The 23,960-nt window shown below is 37.7% G+C and overlaps 2 protein-coding genes across 2 annotated transcripts; one reads left to right on the forward strand and one right to left on the reverse strand.

The window, feature by feature from the left end:
* Window positions 1–358: 358 nt before the first annotated feature.
* On the reverse strand, window positions 359–3,703 carry PG994_014694 (uncharacterized protein; the record flags this gene model as incomplete). The annotated part of the gene is made up of 5 exons (XM_066866103.1): window positions 359–587; window positions 657–862; window positions 938–1,104; window positions 1,194–3,489; window positions 3,698–3,703. 5 exons carry the CDS (start codon window positions 3,701–3,703, stop codon window positions 359–361), a joined length of 2,904 nt encoding a protein of 967 aa, XP_066707779.1.
* A 4,491-nt stretch (window positions 3,704–8,194) lies between these two features.
* On the forward strand, window positions 8,195–10,462 carry PG994_014695 (Six-hairpin glycosidase; the record flags this gene model as incomplete). The annotated part of the gene is made up of 4 exons (XM_066866104.1): window positions 8,195–9,145; window positions 9,206–9,276; window positions 9,335–9,779; window positions 9,800–10,462. The coding sequence occupies 4 exons, from the start codon at window positions 8,195–8,197 to the stop codon at window positions 10,460–10,462; spliced, it is 2,130 nt and encodes a 709-aa protein (XP_066707780.1).
* Window positions 10,463–23,960: the final 13,498 nt, after the last annotated feature.

A 23,960-nucleotide genomic window follows, 5' to 3' on the forward strand; every position in this document is an offset into this window, starting at 1 on the left:
ATTTTGTTTAGTCCATCAGAATCTCTCCTTTCAACACCTCGTCTCGCTTTTACGGCCGGAAAATGAGAAGGAGGAAAGAGAGACAAATCGAAAAGATGGGCCCGCTCAGAAACGATAGATGGCGGCGTTGTCTGAGGAGGCAAAAGAAAACCCCCACTCCTCGCTGATGTGATGTGCGTGATGCTTCGTTTCGTCGCGGCAAAAGAAGAAGAAGAAAAACACCGAGTCAAAGATCCCAGTGGCGATGGATTGCCCTCCAAGGGTGGTCAAAACCCATCACCAATAAACTCCAAATATATGCAATGACGTAGAGGCATGAACAGGACGATGTCCCAGCTTGGGTCTGGCTTGGCTCATTCTATATAGGGACTTCCGCCAGACGGGTCGGTTCATACTCCTCCATCTCGTCCGGAGCTGCGGTGCTGCTGCTGCTGCTAGTCACCACGCCTGGTCGGGCTCGGATATCGCTATTCCTTCGGCCAGGAAGATCACCCAGTTCGTGTTCGCCGTGGATTCCATAGCGCTCGCTCGGCTGTGGGGAGTGGTTTCTCGACACTACGACGCGCACACGCTTTCCCACGCGAGTCCTGGCTCGGCGGAGTCTCGCAGATGACTTGTGACGTCTTTCAGAAAAGCTGTAACGCACGTTGGACTACCACATGTCGTCGCTTCGCTCATCCTGTTGTTGCTGGCGGCGGCGATCGTCACTATACCCTCGATTATGCCCATCACCGCCGTTCCGATCCTTTGCGCCACCATGATCATAATCATAGATCTCGGCGTCCTCAGGATAATCGCCCGAGTCATGCGGCATGCCCCCATCGTCATATTGTTGTTGATCGTCCCCATACTGTGATTCGGACTGCGTATTTGCATGTTAGTATATGACGAGAGGAAGGGTTTGATATCCCAGCTGCATCTGTGGGAACCGACTTACCCCCCTGTGGTATTCAAAATTGTAGCGGTCCATGCTTTCCTGGGCTTGCTGCTGTTCCAAGTATTCCTGTTCTCGTTGCTCTTGCTCACGCCGCTTTCGCTCTTCCTCTTGAAGCCTCTTTTGCTGAGGTGACATGGGCACCTGGATCTGAGGATGCATAGCCTGGACTTTAGCGAGGTATGCGTACATAAAGTTGCTCAGTAGTACTTGGCTGTGCAGCGCGCGCGGGGGTTAGCCAGCTTGATATGAGCCATACGGTATATCGCTCGCTCTTCCAGGATCGGAAATCTGGTCCAGTGGTAGTCAACATCAGGGGCCATAGGCTTATAGGGCGCCGGCTCGGGAGAATGAGGTCGAGCATGCGACTTCCTGCCACCCGAGTCCCGGTCACCCTTCTTCTTGCCGCCAAAAAAGCTGGAGAATATCCCATCCTTCTCCTTCTTGGTGTCTCCAGATTTCCGGCTACTCTCCTTTCTCCGTTCTTCTTCCAGCTTGCTGTCCGCGGTGTCTCGATCCAGGAGTAAGCTTTCCCTCCCCTTCTGTTTAACATTATCGATTGACGTCTGTAATACATCCAGTCGTACATTATCGTGCGCCTTCTCGACGATAGCCTTCGCCTTGGACTTTTTCGATTCCTCCTCTTCTTTTTTCTTCTTGTCTTTGTCATCGCCACTCTTGAACCATTTCCAACCCGTAGGTTTGCTGACCGACTCCTTTTTGCTCTTTTTCTCCGGTTTCTTCTCCTCAGCAGGCAGAGTAGGAATGAAAGTTAAACTGTCAGTCCGGCCAGAGTTGAAGCCTGGTAAAGGTGCGGGGTTCTGTGCAATATCATTGAGCGTCTGACTTGGGAGTCTTTGGTGGTCGCGGGCAGGTTGCTGGGATGTAGATGTTTTCCGTTGCGGCTGATGCTGTGGTTGTTGAGGAGCCTGTTGGTATTGTGGTTGCTGCTGCTGCTGCTGCTGCTGTATTTGCTGGCCATAATTAGGTCTCCTGCTTGACCGGGCTGGCGGCTCATCGGGTACTTGAGGGATGGCTTGTGAAGACTGGGCAATATTCGATTGCGAGGACGACCGTGCAGGGAAGGGCCTTGAGTGTTGGTCTGCAAATTGAGGATCCGATGGTTCTTCTTCAATCACAGATGTTTCAGCAATAGGCGGAGTAGAAGAGGACGACTGGGGGCGGTCATCTGTTGCGCTGCGGCCGAATTCCGTAGGTCTCGATGGTGCCGGATCCTGGTTTCCTTGGTAGTCCCCGTACGCTTCGGTTGGCTGTTCACGGTTGAAAGGCTGTTGCCTCCGTACAGATCGGCTCGGGCGCGAATAGTTTTCGGCAATAGGCTCGGATTGCACGCGATTCAGACCGTATCCTGGTGGCGCCTCGATGGGCGAGTTTGTGATGTCACTGCCGCCTTCTTCTGTTTGCCGTGCCGCAATGCGCTTGGAGAACGAAGGGCGATCCCTGACTGATCCTCCATGTCGGTCCTTAAGACTACCACCCTTTCGATATGTAGTCCGAGTCGAACGTCGAAGACCCGTGCCAGGAACAGCCGGCAGGATGGGCTTATCTTCCGAGGTACCGTCACTGTTGCCATCTTGTAGGGCTAACTTTTGCACTGCCCTTGATGGGTCATTCATCAGTTCATCCAAACTCAACTCGGCTGCTGCCTGTGCCTGGCCACTAGTCGAATTCTTCCTTTCCAATCTTTCGGCACCGTCTACATATCCATCAGCACCCCGGCCCCCTCGGTTGTCTATCTGCCTGGAAAGCATGGATTTCTGCCGCCTGAGCCCACCCGAGTCACTCCGGTCCAAGCCGTCGACCGAGAGCATCGAGTCGCCGGACCTTCTCTTTATAGATTGGACTCGCTTTTCCAGGAAGTTCTTGAATTCCGTGGGCGCTAGTTCGGGGTGAACCCCAGCAGGAACCCACAGAAGTCGCGAGGGATCGGCTTCGTCGTCATCACCCTGGGGCGCAACAGACATCAGGGACATGTTCTGGAAGGGTAACAGATCAGGATCTTGGCTGTTGGAAACGTCCATGGACATGCGCCGTAGCGCTTGTAGATTGCTGAGCTCCAGCGCGATGTCATTTGGGTTGTTCATAGTTCCGAGAGGAAACTGCGACCCTTCGTCCCGCATGTCACGTAAAGTTGGCGACAATGGCGAGGACGGAGATGAAGGATTGCCCTCGTGATTACCATTCATTTGGCTGGGCCGGCGTCCCGGAGCGGTTTGAGATTTCTTGATCTGACTGCCATTCACGCTCGGCGGAGAAGAGTCCTGCATGCCACCGTCCTGATCGGATATCGAGCGCACAAGTTTGAGTCGGTGTTCCTCGGGAGAAGGAGGCTCATGCCTCATGATCTGCTCACCGCCATACGGAGAAGCAATAAAGCTCATGGGCCGGTCGCCTTGCGAGTAATCATCGTCGTCGCCGTACAGGGTACCTATCGTTTCTGTGATATGATGACTTGAGTCGGAGATGGACAGCTGGTTGGCATGACCGCGACGACTCGAGAAGCTGCCACCAGCATCGCGAGGCCTAGAGGAGGTCTATACAACGGAATACAGTGTTAGCAATCACGTGTCCATCTATAGAACTACACGGTCTTGCCGCGCCTAGCACTATCGACGGGAAAAGGATGCCCAAAGCTAGGTGGTAAGAAGCATATTGCTCCTGCCAAAAAGGCACATATATGTGACATGGATAAGGAGATGACAGCCTTAGGGTTGCACACAAGTGCAGAATCGTCGCACTCACCATCATCTAGTATTTGCAGTGAGGCCTCTGGAGAGGCCCGGCCCACGCTGTCTTCTCCCCTTATATCGCTGTTCGGCGGCGCGAGGCACAGAATCGAGGAGCCCGCGCAACTATCATGAGGGTCGCACGTGGCCGTCGGCGGCACAGATCGGCGGGTTCTATGCGATGGTGCGTCGGCTGGATGTACTGGAAATGTGGAAGCGGCGTGTGTGTTGTTGTGCGAAGATAGATACAAAGTAAGAAACGGGGTTGCCAGCAGGCGGGCGGCAGGGCAGGGATCCAAAGAAAGCCGTAGCGCTAAGTCAACAAGTGGTTTCGCGTGAGCCCGAGAATATGCCCAATAACACTTGCTCCGACAGTGCCGACCGTGGCAATAACGATAAAAGGGGGTAGTCTCGCCGGAGTGGTCAGTTTCGAAAAACACGACGTGCCAGTGTTTGCAGGGCCGTGGTAAGGATGGCGGTGATGGTGCTGTATGGGACCAGGCAAGTTCGTAGAATGTGGAATCGTCTCTTGTCCCCCCTGCCACTCGATCGGGTTATGGCCTGGGGTGGTGCTCTTTTGATTTGCTCGATTTCAGCTCAAGTTGTCGGTCGTCCGGTCTGGCGAAGCGGATTAGACCAAGAGGTACGTACGGATGAACGAAAAGAAGATCAATCCAATGGATTGAACGGGATTGAATGGATAAACGTGAGCAACAAAAACGGTGGTGGACAGCCAGTAGCGGGCGGTTAGGCATAAAGTGGCAGCCGTGCAGGCCGAGCATTCTTTACTTACCTGCCTACAGCAGGCAGTAACTCGGTACGGACAGCCAACCTAATCTAATACACACATGCAAGCAATTGCTAACTAATGAGAAGCAATGCATCAATGCATACCTACTTACTTACCTACTTACTTACTCAACATTATGTACTTACACAGCAAATAGGTCTGTCTATAGCCTTCGTCCACCCACTCACTCCTTCTTCTTTCTTCTTTCTAGCCTACCCTACCTGAGGCCTCTAAGGGGGGGAATCCATGTGCTGGATTATGCCTAGATAAGTCTTTAAGTAATGTGACGTTAGGTTAATCCGCCCGCCTGTCTGGCATTTAATTGGGTCGCTTTGACGGGCACTGATGGATTTGGCGGCGTTGTTCTTGGGGTACAAGGGGTGCCACTTACAGCACTGCAAATTGATGTACAGCTCAGTTGTACCTACACGCCTAAGGCCTTATGTCCAATTGATCCATGCTACCAGTCAATTGGTGAGTGGGTTCGTTCATGTTGTCTTCAATGTAATGTAGCATTGTCTTTGACTACCGCTACCTACAGGCAGACCTAAATCCGATCAATGGAAGGTTCAATATTAGGAACATTCAATTCGGGTTTCTGCTCAATTTTATTTGGCGCCGGCGCATAGCCAGCAGCAGTCGTTCAAGAGCAAATCAAACATGAAGCCTGCCTGCTGACAGTGTTTTGTACTGCAGGGCATGATGTTCAGGGCAGCTAAGCAGCCGAATTATGGCTCTCCGATCTCAGCCCCCCTGGAATCATCACGTGTGGTCAATGTCGGTATGGCCCACCCGCGGTGGTCGGGCCACGGATCGGATGTACAGCTCTGAAGGGAAGAAGAGGGAAATGCATCGAGTCCAGATTTGGTATCGAGGCCCCCGCTTGCATCAAGCAATTGAGATCGAAGGTGTGGCTTTGCCTTTTCTCATTCATGGGAGGTGATGGCATCGCCGAAACGAGATCATGGCGTAATAGCTGTCAAACCAGTGCCCAATCAGGACATCACGATGGTGCATCATTCTGCATGAGCAAGACCCAGGCTCCCAGAACTTTGGGTCTTCTCGTCATCGGAGAGAACACCATGCGCGGCAGCGCAATCGAGAGAGATGGGTGGGAGAGCAAGAGACCCTTGCTTCCACTTACTTGCATCTGGCATCTATGGCTAGGTCCTAGTCCCAGCACTTGCGACAATTGCATCGAGCAAGACGAACATGACGAAAAAGAATAAAAGAGAAGGGGAAGAAAAAAAAGACCGGAACACACATTGAACTCAACTAACGAGCAATATAAAATCAAGTACAGACGATCCCGGGACTCTGTCCATCCACCTATTTCTTATGTAAGTAGGGATCATCGTCATATGTGTAAATGCACGTAAAGGATCTCATCCCATCCCATCCCACATCCCCTGTCTCGATTACCAAAAATAAAGATAAAAATGGGCTTCTCTTCTTTGGGTGTCGATGCCTTTCAGAGCAGGCCGTGGCCTCGTTCTTCAAGTGATCCAAGAAACCACATCACCATGTGTCTGATCTGGTTGCAATCAGGTACATCAGAAATGCCAGGTTTGCCTGGATTGGCGCCTTCCCGCGATTTGTAAGACACGACAATTTGACTTCCGATACATTTTGGCTTTGGAGAGGAAGACTTCCCGCAGCAGGCCGTGGTGATCTTAGATTCCGTGCCTGGCACCTCGACTGTCAGATGTTATTGAACCATATATTGTCTCTTCTCCATCATCACACATGTGCGCTGTTTGTCCAGCCAGACCTCCTCGCCTGGATGTGTTGCCGTCCGCACTCCGGGCGTTGCAGTACAGCAAACGACAAACATGATATTCGTCGTGTTCTCAGTCATCTCTGACGATGTTTTGCAGATTCTTCTGTGGTTGGCAAACGGTTTTCGGCCCCGGTGTATGCCTGCATGGATTTCCCCTTTATACAAGTCTGCCATCTCGCGAACTCCTGCATAGGTATTGCTCCCTCAATCCGGGTTGGAGAAGGTCATTGGCAGTTCACGTGCTTTGATGATTGATACCTACGCTGTTTCCCCGCCCCGACGCTTCTCCATACAGTACTTACCTAGTAGTTATTAAATGAATGACAAGTAATGTATAATTGGAGAAACAGCACAACTCCCTAGTAATGAGGGTCGACAATGCTCACCCTCGTCTTCATATGTTCCACTGCGTCCACAAAGTCGGTCTTGTGAAATGACGACATGCATGTATTCCCCCTCTATCACGCTTGGGACTTTACCTCGCCTTGGCAGTCCCCCTCGGCGGTCCAAGCTATCACGTCGCGTGCCTGTTCAACGTTGGCGCCACCTTCGGGCGCTGAGCCTATTAGAACCTACCCGCTTACATGTAATCCTTAGACTACATAGGTAGGTGAGAACTACTTTTACAGGCATGACTGTGTTGCGGCAATTGCAGATGCGCACTAACTCTGCGTTACCGGTCATGCAGAATCCCCCCTGGCCAGTAATACGCTTGTGCAACGCCGAACTCAAGAGGATCCAAGCTTGAGGTCCAGAGGGAGGGCTGCTGCCACCTGCTGGCTTGCTTGCTTGCATAGGTCTCCTTGGATCTAGGTCACATCTGGCACGTTGCTATAGTCCCATGATCTGACGAGACCCGAACACGCCCCGACAATGTTTGGGTTATGCCGACCACGCCATGACAGGCCAAACGGTATACACCTGCCGGATAAGGGAGGCCAAGATTGGCTTCGTGACCGCCGTTGCTAATGCCATCTGCGGGGGACGACTCGTGCCGAGTTTAGGTCGGCGCTAATGAACGGTCCCCGTAAGCCGGGATGCTTATGTTTTTTTTCCCTTTGGTGTTTTCCCCTATTTTCGGCCTATTTTCCGACGAGATCTGGCGAATCTACCTACAGATCGCTTGACGCAACAGTCGTTAGGAGCAAGCGGGCGCGTCAGTCCATGCCGACTGATCCATTCACTAACCCTACTTCCTCTTTAGTCTGACCATGTTTTTTATTCCTCGTGCCGCCATGTTGCGGACCTCGAGAACCGCAGATCCGGCCGTAGTAGCCTGAGCCTGTTGCCATTCATGTATCATGGACCTGGCCGCTTTCCACGGCCTCGGATATCTTCGCCCACTAAGATGCAGTAGCGTGGCTTTCACGATAAGTCCCATACGAGACGAGGCATTTCCAGGTAGCATCGTCGATACGACCAGCGTTCTCCAGCATCTCCTGCAGGAGTAAAGCGGTCGATTGCATCGGCACCGTGTAGACCGAGTACCCCTTCCTGTGTGGTTAGCCCCGCCAACAGATTGTCATCCCTTTCGTCTTGGCTTCGAGACATCCCGGGGGTACGGAAAACCGGGATGAGCCTCAGAATATCGGTGTGATTCACCACATGCCCATCTCCAGAAGCCATATGTCCAGGCCACGCCGATTCGCGGTTGAGACAAGGGGGTCAAGCAGTGTTTAATTGGGGTGTGAATTAGTAGTCGGGTGGATATCTTACTTGCTGTCACCAGATACACTGCCTGCAGAGGATGCCTCTGTGCCGCAAAATGATGCCGGTGATGCCCACAGATCCCCCACGACAACATAGCAAAAGCAATTTCTATTTATAATTTATAAAAGGTATGAGACATACAACCCCCGGGTCTTCGTTTTTCACTCTATCTCTCCGCGGAACACTCTTGTTTAGCTTTGGGTTTTCCTTTCTGGTCGACTCGGATGCCCATCATGGCGCGTCTTCCTCTGTCCTCCGTCGCCGCCTTCGTCTCATGGCTGCTCGTCATTGGTGCACGACCTGGTTATGCACAGACTTGCTGGAGGGATACCCAGTGCAGTAGTATATCGACTGCTGCCTTTCCCGGTGCCTGGGAGTCCAACATCTTCGCGCCCTCGTCGCGTATCGTTGCCCCATCTGTCCTCCTTGGCACCGATGGGAAACAGATTAGCACCTACCCATCCCAGGCGACTTTGGACAAGGACAAGAAAGCCATTGTCTTTGACTTTGGGTTTGAAGTCGGAGGCGTTGCTACCATCGACTATACAGTCTCATCCACGGCCGATGGCGGTACCATTGGCCTGGCCTTCTCTGAGGCCAAGAACTGGATAGGGCCAAAGTCGGATTCATCCACAGGCGATCACGGAACGCCCGATATCGCTATCTACACTGGAAACGGGGGGACTGGGGACTTCTCCTATGTGATGCCTGATGAAAACCTTCGAGGTGGCTTCAGATACATGACCATCTTCACAACCAAGGATATGGAAGTCAAGATCCACAATGTATCCGTAGAGCTGGCCTTCCAGCCGACTTGGGGTAACCTGCGCGCCTATCAAGGATACTTCCATAGCAGCGATGATCTCCTCAATAAGATCTGGTACAGCGGTGCCTATACACTGCAGACAAACTCTATCCACCCCGCAACTGGCCGAGCGTGGCCGGCGCCATCGAATGGCTCCTGGCTTGAGAATAGCCTGCTCGGTCCCGGGAACACCATTCTTACAGATGGTGCCAAGAGAGACCGCACCGTCTGGCCCGGTGACATGGGAGTCGCAGTTCCAGCGGCTTTCTACAGCACTGGCGACATAGAGTATGTTTTCTACCACGGGCGATTGCTGTTCCATCCACTAATAGTTCCCAGGAGCACCAGAAATGCGCTGCAGTCGCTATATGAGTTACAGGTTGGTGCAACTTGCCGAGACGGATTACCACGTGGATAGCCTCACTAACCGTTCTGGTAGGACTCGTCGACGGGACAATTGCCTTTCTCGGGCAAGCCTCTTCACGCAACAGGCAGTACAACGTACCACTTGTAGGGCAACATGCTCCTAGTATGCGCTTGTGTACCCATGCTAAAAGCCGTCTTGCAGATGGACCATGCTCGGAACCTACAACTATGTCTTCTTTTCGGATGACACCGAATTCCTCCAGAATCATTGGGACGGCTACAAAGCGGCCATGAAGTGGGCAAAAAATCATGTCAATAGCTCCGGCCTCCTCTATAGCGCATCAAAGGACGCGGATTGGGGCCGCCTTGGGGCCGACGGCACCCTCACTTCGATTCAAGCTCTTTTCTACCGTACTTTGATTACTGGCGCCACCCTAGCTAAATGGGTGGGCGATACCAACGGAATTGCAGATGGCTGGTTGAAACAAGCTGGCGACATCCAATCCCTGACGTTCAAGGACAACTGGGACTCGAGTGCTGGAGCGTTCTTCGACTCGGCCGACCGTAGAAACGTCCACCCCCAGGACGGAAACTCTTTAGCCGTCCTTTTCGGCATTGTCAATGCCTCCTCGGATGAAGCTAGTGGAGTTCCTCCTACCTGAAAAAGAACTGGACCCCTATCGGCGCCGAGTGCGAAGAGCTGCCCGGCGAGATCTCGCCCTTCATCTCGTCCTTCGAGATTCAAGCGCACCTGCTCGCGGGGCAGACGCAGCGCGCGCTCGACCTGATGCGCACCAGCTGGGGCTGGTACCTGAACAACCCGCTGGGCACCCAGAGCACCATGATCGAGGGGTACCTGACCAACGGCACGTTCGGCTACCGCTGGAACGCGGGTTACGAAAATGACTTTTCGTATACGTCGCACTCGCACGGCTGGGCCACGGGGCCCGTCACGGCCCTCACCGAGCACATCCTGGGCCTCAGCGTCACGGGCCGCGGCGGCTCGGCCTGGCGCCTGGCGCCCCAGGTCGGCGACCTCTCGCACGCCGAGGGCGGCTTCATGACGAAGCGCGGCCGCTACTCGGCCTCCTGGTCCCGCGGGGATGACGGCGCCATCAAGGTCGAGTACGCCGTCCCCGAGGGCACGCAGGGCGAGGTCAGCCTGCCGCTCGGCGCCGACGTCGACCCCGCTAAGGTCACGGTCAACGGGAAGCCGCTCGGGGGGAGCAAGCGGAACGCTGCGGCCTGGCGCCTCGAGAAGGCCCCTGGCGGTAGGAAGGTCTTGAATATGCGCAGTCCGGGTGGAAAGCATAGCATTTCTGTACGTTGATGATGGGTTTTCTATTCTGCTTGTTGAGTCTTCTCATTATGTCGGATTTGTTTGGCATTGCGGTTGGTATTAAGACTGGTTTATGTATATGGCTATACACCATGATTATTGGAGACACAATGTTTTCAGTGGACAGGCGAGATACCCAGGCTCGATGTTTGGCTTTTGCGTTGATCAATTAGATCTGTGAGGTTTATATCACTTTTAGAAAAAAGCGATGCGCCATTACTAGCGATAGGGAATATTACTAAGTTACCTTCCTAAGTCTGCGTCTTATAATAACATAATAATAATATTAAATACTTCTTATAATATGCTGGCGTAAGTATAAGTTCTAATATAATATATGTGCATATATATAACATATAAGGGGCATCGTTTAATATAGATTAAGACGACTTCGTAGCAGATTAACTAATAATACCACAACCTAGTTGTCGTAAGTCTTTTATAGTTAGAGAGGCGCATTAAGCATCCAGCTCTCCTTGTCGGTCTAGCCCACCATTGCTAGACAAGTCCTTCGGCGGAGTTTTATGAGCTTCATTCGAGTCATCGGAAGGCTTCCATATGTATACTTCGACTCCGTATCTGCCTAGGTAAAGTGACCTCGTAAAAGTCTGCGCACGCACTATTAACACCTCAAATCTCATTTTATTATCTTTTCCTTCTTTTTAACTTATTTTTACCATAATTTTATTAAATTAATATAGATTTAAACGAGCTCGGTTGCATTTTAACCGTAGATCGTAAGCTAAATGGCGAATACTTTTCCGAAGCTATTGCGGCTATTTCCGCGCTTTCCATCGCCGGTGTACTAAGGCGCATTATTGCCGACGCGTTTAGCACGCGTCGGCTAGCTATTATTAATAACTTCGTAAAGCGTTTTATTAAACGAAAAACATTTAAAAAAAGCCGAGACCTAGTCGCCTTTATAGATTATCGATTCGATAAGAGCGTTATTTATTTTAATTAATACGCCGAAAGCCTCGTGTTATTTAAAGGGAGCTTTATTTAAATATAAATATAATACTAGGGTTTAAACTATACTCTTTTTCTATCGATACCGCACGCCGTAACCTACGTAAAAGGAGGATTAGCTATTAGCGCGCTACGAAGCGCATCCTTTTAACGAATAATAACGCTAAAGAGAGATTCTTTTTTTACCGTTATTATATAACGAATATTATCTAGGTTTTAAAAGAAACTTAGTAAAACGTACTAAAGTTTATATTAATAATATAAAAAAGTATTTAAACGTGTAATAAAAGTCCGCTTTTATTAATATAATAAGTAATAATTTATAAATTTACGGTAATCTTATTATTAACTTATAGTTATAACGAACGCTATCTAGGTTTTAAAAGAAACCTAATAAGACGTACTAAGATTTATATTAATAATACGAGAGAGTATTTAAACGTGCGATAAAAGTCGCTTCTATTAATATAATAGGTAATAGCTTATAAAAACGAAGGTAATTAAGGGGCGTAGGCTTAGGGGTATATATAATAGTTTCGTTAAGGTTATTTACTTTATTAATAGGTTAAGATTAATATTTAAATTAATTATTAAAATAAAGAGTATTTATATAAAATATATAAGGGACGTCCGTCGTTATATACTTAATCTCTTTTATTAATCCGTCGTTATTTAATAACCTCTCTTAATTACGCTCTACGCTATTTAATAATCTTACTTAATCGCGTTTTATTCTATTTAGTGATCTCGCTTAATTACGTTTTACGCTATTTAGTAATTTCGCTTAATCGTTTATTATATTACGTGATTTATTAATAGTCGTTATTATTTTATAAGCGTATTCGCTTTATTACTAAGCGCGGTAGTAGCGTTACTCGTTATTAAAAAGAGTTTAGTTTCGTATTAATATAACTAACGGTGCGGTTTATAGTTATAATATTATAACCTGTTCGAGGTATAATAATTCCGTGCCGGTAAGTAAAGTTTTTTAGCTATATAATTAAGTCGGGTTATAATATTATCCTTTTTTTTAATTATTTTATTTTTAAAGTATTAATTTTATAAGTATTTTAATTATTTATTTATTATAATTTATAATAAATTTTTTTTTTAATTACTTTTTATTATAATATATACTTATTATAAATAATCGCGTCGAAAAATCTCGAATTAAATTTAATCGTTCTTTTACCGTTTATTATACGGATTTCATCGAAGTCTTTTTTAAATTTAGTTTCAAAGTTATACCTTATAATCGTTATTTTATAAAAAAGTAATTTTATATAATAATAAAAGGCGTTAATAAATATAAAAAGTATATTTATATTAATTATATATATAATAGTATCGAGGTTTTATTATTTTTTTTACGGCGTGTATAAAACGAGTACGACCGCCTATCTTAAAAAGAGTCCGTTATAAAGGCTTATTTTCTAAAGCTTTAACGCTAGATTAACGAGGTAGTTACTTATCTTATTTATTTCCGTAAATAGAAAGAAATAGCTTATATTTAAGGGGTTAAATTAGTATAACGTAATTTACACTCCTTGGATAAGTTAGAGGAGCAGGAGCGTTAAGAGTTTAAGGCCGTTATAGCCGTTCAGGCTTACGGGGGTTTTAGTATTATTAATTAGAACGCGACCGACTTCACTTTTAAGCCGATTTCCGAGGTTATTATTTAAACGTTTGTAATTTTTTAATAGTATTCGCCAGGTGTTTTTTAAGTTCTTAGGTATTATTTTTTAATAGGTAGCTTTTTTATTAAACGAGGTATTAAAAGCTTTATTTTTTTTATCGATAATTTCGTTAATTTTATACTTATATTAATCTGTTTTAATTTCTAGCTATATATCGATTAAATTTTTTTTAGCCGCTAGCTCGAATAATAAAATATAAAATATAAGGTGTATCTATATTATTTTAAATAGTAATAATTAGTAATTAGTTTTTAAAATAACTTTTACGATTTTAAATAATCTTATCTTTTTAAAGTCTAATTTATTGCTTAATCGTTTTATTTTAATATTTTGTTATAAGAGGTAGACTTTTTCTCCTTTTTTAAAGGTTAATCCTTTTAACCTTATCTAGTTAACGGATTCTTTTATTCGTTATTAAAGGAAAGTAAGGTTTTATTATAATATAATTTAGAGTTCTTTTAATTTTTTAACTTATATAATCGCGATTAGTATTAATTCTCTTTTTAGGGGTTTTCTAATAACTTCCGGGTCGTACTCGTAATTTGCTCGAAATAATAAGATACGCGTAGCTTCGTTATTTACGCTATTATAAATAAATTAAGCTATAAGTAATAGTTATACTTAATTGTTTTATTTATAATTAACGTAGTAGCGTAGGTATTACTTTAAAGTTTAATTTCTCCGCTCGGTTTATTTATTCGTTTAAGGGTAGTAAGCCGTGAATAGTTTATGCTTAATTCCGAGTTATGTCATAAGCGATTTTTAGAATTTAATAGTAAATAGTTTATCTCTATCGGAGATAATCGTTTCGGGTAGTCCGTATTAATTAATAATTATTCGAAGAAATACATATATTAGGTTATTAATATCGCTAAATTCTTTATATAGTAGGAAGTAGGTATATTTCGTGAGTTTATCCGTAATTATTAAGATATTATTATAATTAACCTTAATTAAGGGTTCTTTTAATAAAAGTAGCTTAATAATGAAATTAAGTATAATAGTTTTTTATACTTTATTTAGTAGTAGGATTAGTTATAATTCTCCGTATAGCCGGTATTAAGTAGCTTTAGCTTTATTATAGAGGTTATATTTACCGATTACCTTAGCTACGATTAGCTTAAGGTTTTTATAATTAAACTATTTAGTAATCCGTTTTTAAGTTTTAAATATTCCTTAGTGTTTATGTATAAGGTGTTTATAAAATTCTTTAATAAAGTCTTCGCGATACCGTTTAAAGATATAGATCTTATTTCGGTAAAAGGTGAAACCGTCGTGATTTTCGAGGTAATCCTTAAAGTAGTTCGCGAGGTCGAGGGTTTAATTAAGTCGCCGAAATTTCGTAACTTAATTATCGTTATATTAGACGTAGTTTATAGCGTTTAATTATTTCGATAATATAAAGTTGCCGTTTTAGTTATAAGCGAAGATAGTCCGCGTTTCGGGTAAGACCTCTTCTTAATAGTTCGGTCGTCGGTTTAATATATTAACGCGACCGTTCTCGCTACTTTTTTAGTAGATAATAGTGAGGTTAAATCTTAATAAGAATTTAAACCATTATATTTATTATTTATTTAATTTTTTAATAATAATAAACGTTATAAAGTTTTTATAATTAATATAAACCTTAACTAGTTTTACTATTTCGTTAAAATAATATCTTTATTTTTTATAAGCTTTAATAATAACTATTAATTCTTTATTATAAATTTAATAATTAAGCTCTAATTCGTTAAACTTTTTCGAAAAGAATATAACCGGGTATAATTTTTTATTATTATTTCGTTAATTAAATTATCCTCCGATCGTATAGTTTAATATATCGGTTTCGATTTTAAAAAGTTTAAATAGGTCTGTTACGTAAAATATTAATTCGTTAAGGATTCGTTCCTTAATATCGTAAAAGGCATTATTTTTTTTTTCCGTTTATTAAAATAGTTTATCCTTCTTTATTAGGTTTATTAGGAATGTCGCTATCCTGTTAAATTCGGGGACGAAGATCTATATTATAACCCGACCTAACCATGCGGCCAAAAGACCCCACTCACCGGCACGGAACTACCATACCCTGAACGGGTTACGATACCACAGCTACGGACCGCACCGCCAGCTATATAAATACGAAACCAGACCTTCCTCAATAACGAATAACGCCACTACCACGCCTAACGATAGGGCGAATACGCCCGTAAAGTAACGGCGACCGATAACAAGTCACGTGGTACGGTAAACGCTTAAGCGAGATTATTAAGCAGTATAAAGCGTAATTAAAAACGATTATTAAATAACGTAAAGCGTAATTAAAAGCGATTACTAAGTAGTATCGAATACGTTTAAAAGAAATTATTAAGTAATAATAAATTAATAAAAAAAGGATTAAATATATAACGATAAACGTTCCTTTATATATTTTATATAAATATTTTTTATTTTAATAATTAATTTAAGTATTAATTTTAATTTATTAATAAAATAAATAGTTTTAACGAAACTATTATAAATACCTCTAAACCTACGCACTTTAATTACTTTTATTTTTATTAATTATTACTTATTATATTAATAAAGGCGATCTTTATTACACGTTTAAATATTCTTTTATATTATTAATATAAACCTTAATATATTTTATTAAGTTTCTTTTAAAACTTAAATAACGTTTATTATATTTTAATCACTTTTATTCTTATAAATCATTATTTAAACCTTTAAATAATAATATTATAAGAACTATATTTATACCTAGCCTTAATAACACCGTTTAATAAGGAAAGGTTCTTATCGCCACCTTTAGCACTTCTTAATAAGACCTTGCTATAAATATTAATAGTAACGAAAATAATAATAAGCCTATATAATAAGCGTTAATTAAACGAATTAAAGAATTCGAATAAAAGAGCGCTAATTATTAATATTACTACGTTAAGTTCGAAAAAGAGCGTAACGAGCTCTTAACTAAGGGCACTTTAAGATAAATACTTTATAATATTAATAAGCTACGCGAAAAAGTGCGTCTCTTTTATATAACTATTAATATTATTTAAACCCTTATTATATTAAAAAAGGATATAAAGATTAATACGCTAACCCTTTTTAATAAAATAAGCGAAAACCTTTAAAACTTTTTTATTTAGGTTAAAACTTATTAATAATTTTATAAAAAAACGTTCTAAAACTCTACTTAACGAGTTATCTATATTACCTTATTTTTTAAAAATAAAACACTCGTTTAGTTCGAGCCTTATTTAAACGAATTTATAAAAAATAATTAATAAGTTAAGCTATACCGCACGGAGGTATAGCGTATTTTGAGAGTTATAACGGCTTTAAATAAGCTTTTAAGTCATTTTTTTAAAATTTCGATAAAAAATGACAGGCGGAGAGGGAACTTAAAACCTTTAAGTAAAAAGGATTAACCGCTTTTTATATAATTAAATTCCGGCGTATTATAATTCGATTAAATTATACCGAAACTATAAAAATTATAATATATTATTAAGAATTAAAAAATAATATTAAAAACGAACTTAGCCAGCTTAACGCTTTTAATATCTTTTTTTTTTATATATAAAATTTACTATTAAAATCGATACTTATATATATAAGTAACGTTATAAAAAATAAGGCGAACTTTAATAATAAATTAATCGAATTTAAATTAATACGGGATAATTATATTAATATAATTATATACCGCCTAAAAATATTATAACGTATAGCTATTATAATAAGCTTATAAATTTTAATGTTATTAAATATAATAAGTAAAATAAGAAATTACGCGGCATTTATTATAATTATTAAAAATTAAGATATTACGCTCGAAAATATCGAGTATTAAAAAAAGATTTCCGGCGAGTTTTAAAAAAACGACACGTTAATATTATTAAAATAAAAAACACCCTTATAATAATTAATAAAAATAATAACGTTATTATTAAATATAATAACTTATCCTAAATAATTTACTACGATAATAAATATACCTCCTACTTAGCGGATAAAAAAGGTATGAAATAATTCTTTAAAGCCCCGGAGGGTAAAGAGAACTATAGCCGGAGCGTCGCGATGATATAAAAGGAATAACCCTTTCTTTATAACGGAAATAGTAATTTAATAAATAATACTATAAACTAATTAAAATAACTAATAAATCACGAACGTTTAATAAGTATATTAATAAACGAATTAATAAATAAGATTAGTAAATTTAAAAACCTTAAAACCGACGGATAATTAGTTATCCCTAATATTTTTACCCCGGTTTAAAACACTTACGCTAAATATTTATTACGGCCGGTTTTGATTAAAAAATTTATAATAATTACGTAATAAGGAACGATTTATAAATTTCCCTTATTTATAAAAAATATTTTACGCTCTTATAAATCTCGTATATATATAACGTTTATATAAAATACCTTGCGAGAAAACTCGAATATAAATAGTTTCTTTAAAGGATTAATAAGCGACCTATTATATAACTATACCCGGATTATATTATTAAAAAAATCTGAATATCGATCCTAAATAGGCGACGCGTATACTTATTAATATAGGAAGACTTACGGTAATTACGATAATACTATTTAAAAAAACGAGATTAAAAGGAGTATTTTAAAGATTAATACTTCGAACACGCCTAGGAAAAATTACGAGCTTATAAATATTTAAAAAAGAATACTTAATATTCTTAAAACGTATAAATATATACCCGATAAAAAGACCCCTTTAATATATTAAAGAACTTATAAAGCGTTTACGGATTACTACGAACTTAATAAACCTTCGAATTATTAAAAAAACCTAAATCTTAAGTATTAAAGATAATATTTTATATAAAGAAAAGTATAGAAACACTTTTGTTAATGTATTAAAAAGTACCTTATAGAGAATAAAAGGAACGATAGCAACGATACGAGGATTAATCACGGGATATCGTTAATAACCTATAAACGTAGCGTTTAAAAAATAGACGCCGCTTATTATAAAAAAACGATAATAGGCGGACTAAAATAGGTCTTTATACTAAATAACGGATAATCGAGTTATTTATAAATATATTATATTAATATTAAGCGTAAAAAGAGTTTATATTAAAGCGTTACTCGATAGCGGAGTATAAAGAAACTATATTTTATTACGAATCGTTAATTGCCTTAAATTCGAATAATAAGAAAAAAACGCCTTATATTAACTTAAAACCGTTAATAAAAGATTTATAACTTATAATAATAAAGAAGTATAGAAAGAAGTCGCGAACCTTTTAATTAATATTAAAAAACGTTATAAACGAATTATATATAATATTACGGACATTATAAAATATAATATAATTTTAAAAATATTTTAATTATAAGTAAATAATTTTAAAATTAATTAAAAAATAGGTTAATTTTAATAAAATATATTAAAAAGAGGTTTAATTAATAAGTAGCGGTTTAAGAAACGACTTTTTAATAAACTTAAAGTTTTTAAAATATATATTATTATTAAAAAGCCTAAGCCGAACGTTATAATAATTATATTAAAAGAGTATTAATAATTTAAAATATTTTTTAATAAAAAACTAGGAATAGGCTTACCGTTTTTATATATAATAAAATTATAAAATACTTTTTAAAAATAAGAAAGAACCCCTATTTATACCTATATATAAATTTAATTAAAAGTATAAATAAGCCTTAAAAGAGTATATCACGGAAAATCTTAAGAAAAGAGTTATTTAACTATTTATATTATTAGCAGGCTTCCTTATCCTTTTTATTCTAAAAAAGAATAAGGACGGGAAACCTAAATAACGTATATATATCGATTATTAAAATCTTAACGAAATTATTATTAAAAACCGATACCTTTTACTTTTAATCGGCGATTTATAAGATAAATTATTATACGTTAAAATCTTTATAATACTCGACCTCTTTAATATATATAACTTAATCCGAATTAAAAAAGAAAAGAAATAAAAGACCGCGTTTCGAACTAAGTACGGTTATTTCGAATATTAAACTATACCGTTTAACTTAATTAATATATTAATTAATTTCTAATTTATAATGAACTATATTTTACGAGAATACCTCGATAAGTTTATTATAATATACCTTAATAATATCTTTATTTACTTCGAAAACAATAAGTAATATCGAAAGTACGTAAAGCTAATACTTTAAAAGCTATAGGACATTAATTTACTAATTAACTTAAAAAAGAACGAATTCTACCAACGATCCGTCACCTTTATAAAATACGTAATATCTTTAGGTAAAATTTGAATAGAACCTTTAAAAATCTTAGTAATTAGAAAATGGCCCACGCATATAAGCGCTACAAAAGTCAGATCTTTTTTAAAACTAGCTAATTATTACCGAATTTTCGTCCCCGGATTTAACAGGATAGCAATACCCCTAACAAACCTGACAAAAAAGGACGAACTATTCTAATAAATAAAGAAAAAAAATAAAGCTTTTTACGATATTAAAAAACGAATCCTTAACGAACTAATACTTCGCGTAATAAACTCGTTTAAACCCTTTAAAATCGAAACCGACGTATTAAATTATGTGATCGGAAGATAATTAAATTAATAAAATAATAACGGAAAGTTACACTTCGTTATATTTTTTTTTAAAAAAGCTTAATGAATTAGAGCTTAATTATTAAATTTATAATAAAAAACTAATAACTATTATTAAAACTTACGAAAAATAAAAATATTACTTTAACGAAATAATAAAACTAATTAAGGTTTATACCGATTATAAAAACCTTATAACGTTTATTATTATTAAAAAGCTAAATAAATAATAAATACGATAATTTAAATTCCTTTTAAAATTTAACCTTATTATTATTTATTAAAAGAGTAGCGAGAACGGTCGCGTCGACGCGTTAAGCCGATAACCGGACCATTAAAAAGAGGTTCCGCTCGAAACGCGAATAATTCTTATTTATAATTAAAACGGTAACCTCGCACCTTTAAAATAACTAAACGTTACGAACCATGTTTAATATAATAACGACTAGGTTATTAAGTTTTAATAATTTAACTAGAACCTCGACCTTACGAATTACCCTAAAAATTACTTTAAAAACCGCAACGGTCTTATTTTTTACCGAGATAAGATTTATATCCTTAAATAATACCGCGAAAACTTTATCCGAGAATTCCATAAGCACCCCGTACACGGGTACCAAGGAATATTTAAAACCTAGAAAAGGATTACTAAGTAATTCGACTATAGAAACCTCAAGCTAATCGTGGCCAAAGTAATCGGTAAATACAACCTCTATAACAAGGCTAAAACCGCCAGATATCGACCATACGGAAAATTACAACCGATCTTACCGCTAGATAAAGTATGGAAAACTATCGTACTTAATTTCGTTATTAAGCTGCCCTTATTAAAAAAAACCCCTAATTAAGGTTAATTACGATAGTATTTTAATAATTACGGATAAACTTACGAAATATACCTACTTCTTACCGTATAAAAAATTTAATAATATTAATAACTTAATATATATATTCCTCCGAATAATTATTAATTAATACGGGTTACTCGAAATAATTATTTCTAATAGAGATAAATTATTTACCGCTAAATTCTAAAAGTTATTTATAATATAACTTAGAATTAAATATAAATTATTTACGGCTTACTACTTTTAAACGAATAAATAAACTAAGCGGATAAACTAAACCTTAAAATAATACTTACGTTATTATATTAATTATAAATAAAATAATTAAGTATAATTATTACTTATAATTTAATTCGTTTATAATAATATAAATAACGAAGCTACGCGCATTTTATTATTCCGAGCGAACTATAAGTACAACCCGGAAATTATTAAAAAACCTTTAAAAGGAGAGCTAATACTAATCGCGATTATATAAGTTAAAAAATTAAAGGAACTCCAGATTATATTATAATAAAACTTTACTTTTTTTTAATAACGAATAAAAAGATACGCCGACTAGATAAGGTTAAAAGGATTAACTTTTAAAAAAGGAGAAAAAGTTTACTTCTTATAACGAAATATTAAAATAAAACGATTAAATAATAAATTAGACTTTAAAAAAATAGGACTATTTAAAATCGTAGAAGTTATTTTAAAAACTAATTACTAATTATTACTACTTAAAATAATATAGATACACTTTATATTTTATATTTTATTACTTGAGCCAGCGGCCGAGGAAAATTTAATCGATATATAATTAAAAGTCGAAATAGATTAGTACGAGTATAAAATCGACGGGATTATTAATAAAAAAAAGAAAGGACAAAACTTCTAATACTTCGTTTAATAAAAAAGCTACTTATTAAAAAATAATACCTAAAAACTTAAAAAATATTTAACGAATATTATTAAAAAACTATAAGCGTTTAAATAATAACCTCGGGGATCGGTTTAAAAAAAAAGTTAGTCGCGTTCTAATTAATAATATTAAAACCCCCGTAAGCCTGAACGGCTATAACGGCTTTAGACTCCCGACGCTCCTGCTCTTTTAATTCGTTTAGGGAGCGTAAACTACGTTATACTAACTTTACCCTTTAAATACAAGCCATCTCCTTCTATTTACGGAAACGAATAAAGCGAGCAATAGCCTTATTAATCTAACGCTAAAGCTCTAAAAAATAAGCCTCTATAGCGGACTCTTTCCGAGATAAGCGGTCGTACTTATCTTGTACACGCCGTAAAAAAGATAATAAAACCCCGATACTATTATACGTATAATTAATACGAGTATATTCTTTATACTTATTAACGCCTTTTATTATTATATAAAACTACTTTTTTATAAAATAATAATTATAAAGCATAACTTCGAAACTAAATTTAAAAAAAGCTTCGATAAAATTCGCGCGACGAACGGTAAAAAAACAATTAAGCTTAGTTCGAAATTTTTCGACGCGACTATTTATAATAAATATATATTATAATAAAAATAATAAGGAAAAAAAAACTTATTATAAACTATAATAAACGGACGGCTAAAATACTTATAAAGTTAATATTTTAAAAATAAAACAATTAAAAAAAAGAGGATAATATTATAACCCGACTTAACCATACGGTTAAAAAACCCTACTTATTAATATAAAATTATTATACCCCGAACGGGGTTACGATAATTACGGACCGCACCGCCAGCTATATAAACACGAAACTAAACCTTTCTTAATAACGAATAATACTACTACTACGCTTAATAATAAAGCGAATACGCCCGTAAAATAACAGCGACCGATAGTAAATTACGTAATACGGTAAACGCTTAAACGAAATTATTAAACAGCGTAAAACGTAATTAAAAACGATTATTAAATAATATAAAGCGTAATTAAAAACGATTACTAAATAATACTGAACACGCTTAGAAAAGATTACTAAATAATAATAAATTAATAAAAGAAAAATTAAATATATAATAATAAACGTTCCCTTATATATTTTATATAAATACTTTTTATTTTAATAATTAATCTAAATATTAATCTTAACTTATTAATAAAATAAATAACCTTAATAAAACTATTATAAATACCCCTAAACCTATATACTTTAATTACCTTCGTTTTTACTAACTATTACCTATTATATTAATAAAGGCGATCTCTATCGCACGTTCGGATACTCTCTCGTATTATTAATATAAACCCTAGTACGTCTTACTAGGTTTCTTTTAAAACCTAGATAACGTTCGTTATAATCTAATAATAATTAGCTAGTTTTAAAAAGGATTTAATTTCCGTAACGTTTATAGGTATAGGCTACTCCTTAATTATTAAGATTTTTAAAAGTTTTATCCATATTTCGCCTAAGAATATTATATATCTTACAAAGGTAACAGATTATTAGTAGAATTCGCTCTTTTCTAGGTTAACTAGTAGGTTGGCGTTTTGTAACTTTTAAAGTACTAGCTTTACATATTCTCGGTACTGTTTATCGTTTTCGAAATAAATAAGGATATTATCGAGATATATTATAACGAATTTATTAAAATATTCTCGTAAAATATAGTTAATTATAGATTAAAAGTTAATTAATACGTTAATTAAGCTAAAAGGTATAGTTTAATATTTAAAATAGCCGTACTTAGTTCGAAACGCGGTTTTTTATTTCTTTCTTTTCTTAATTTAAATTAAGTTATATACGTTAAGGAGGTCGAGTACTATAAAAATCTTAGCGTATAATAATTTATTTTATAAATCGCCGATTAAAGGGAAAAGGTACCGGTTTTTAATAATAATTTTATTAAGCTTTTAATAATTAATATATATACGCTATTTAAGTTTCCCGTCTTTGCTTTTTTTTAAAATAAAGAGGATAAGGAAGCCTGCTAGTAATATAAATAGTTAAATAACTCTTTTCTCGAGGTTTTCCGTAATATACTCTTTTAAAGCTTGTTCGTGCTCCTAGTTAAATTATATATAGGTATAAATAAGGGTTCTTTCTTATTTTTAAAGGGTATTTTATAATTTTATTACGTATAAAGCGGTAAGCTTATTTTTAATTTCTTATTAAAAAATGTTTCGAACTGCCGATACTTTTTTAGTATAATTATTATAATGTTTAATTTAAATTTTTTAATAATAATATATATTTTAAAGATTTTAAGTTTATTAAAGGGTTGTTTTTTAAACCGTTATTTATTAATTAAACCTTTTCTTAATATATTTTATTAAAATTAGCTTATTTTTTAATTAATTTTAAAATTATTTATTTATAATTAAAGTATTTTTAAAATTATATTATATCTTATAACGTCCGTAATATTATACGTAATTCGTTTATAACGTCTTTTA

Source organism: Apiospora phragmitis, assembly GCF_038363925.1.
Source record: "Apiospora phragmitis strain CBS 135458 chromosome Unknown utg000014l:1.0-1827420.0:1.0-1829600.0, whole genome shotgun sequence".
Classification (NCBI taxonomy): Eukaryota; Fungi; Ascomycota; class Sordariomycetes; order Amphisphaeriales; family Apiosporaceae; genus Apiospora; species Apiospora phragmitis.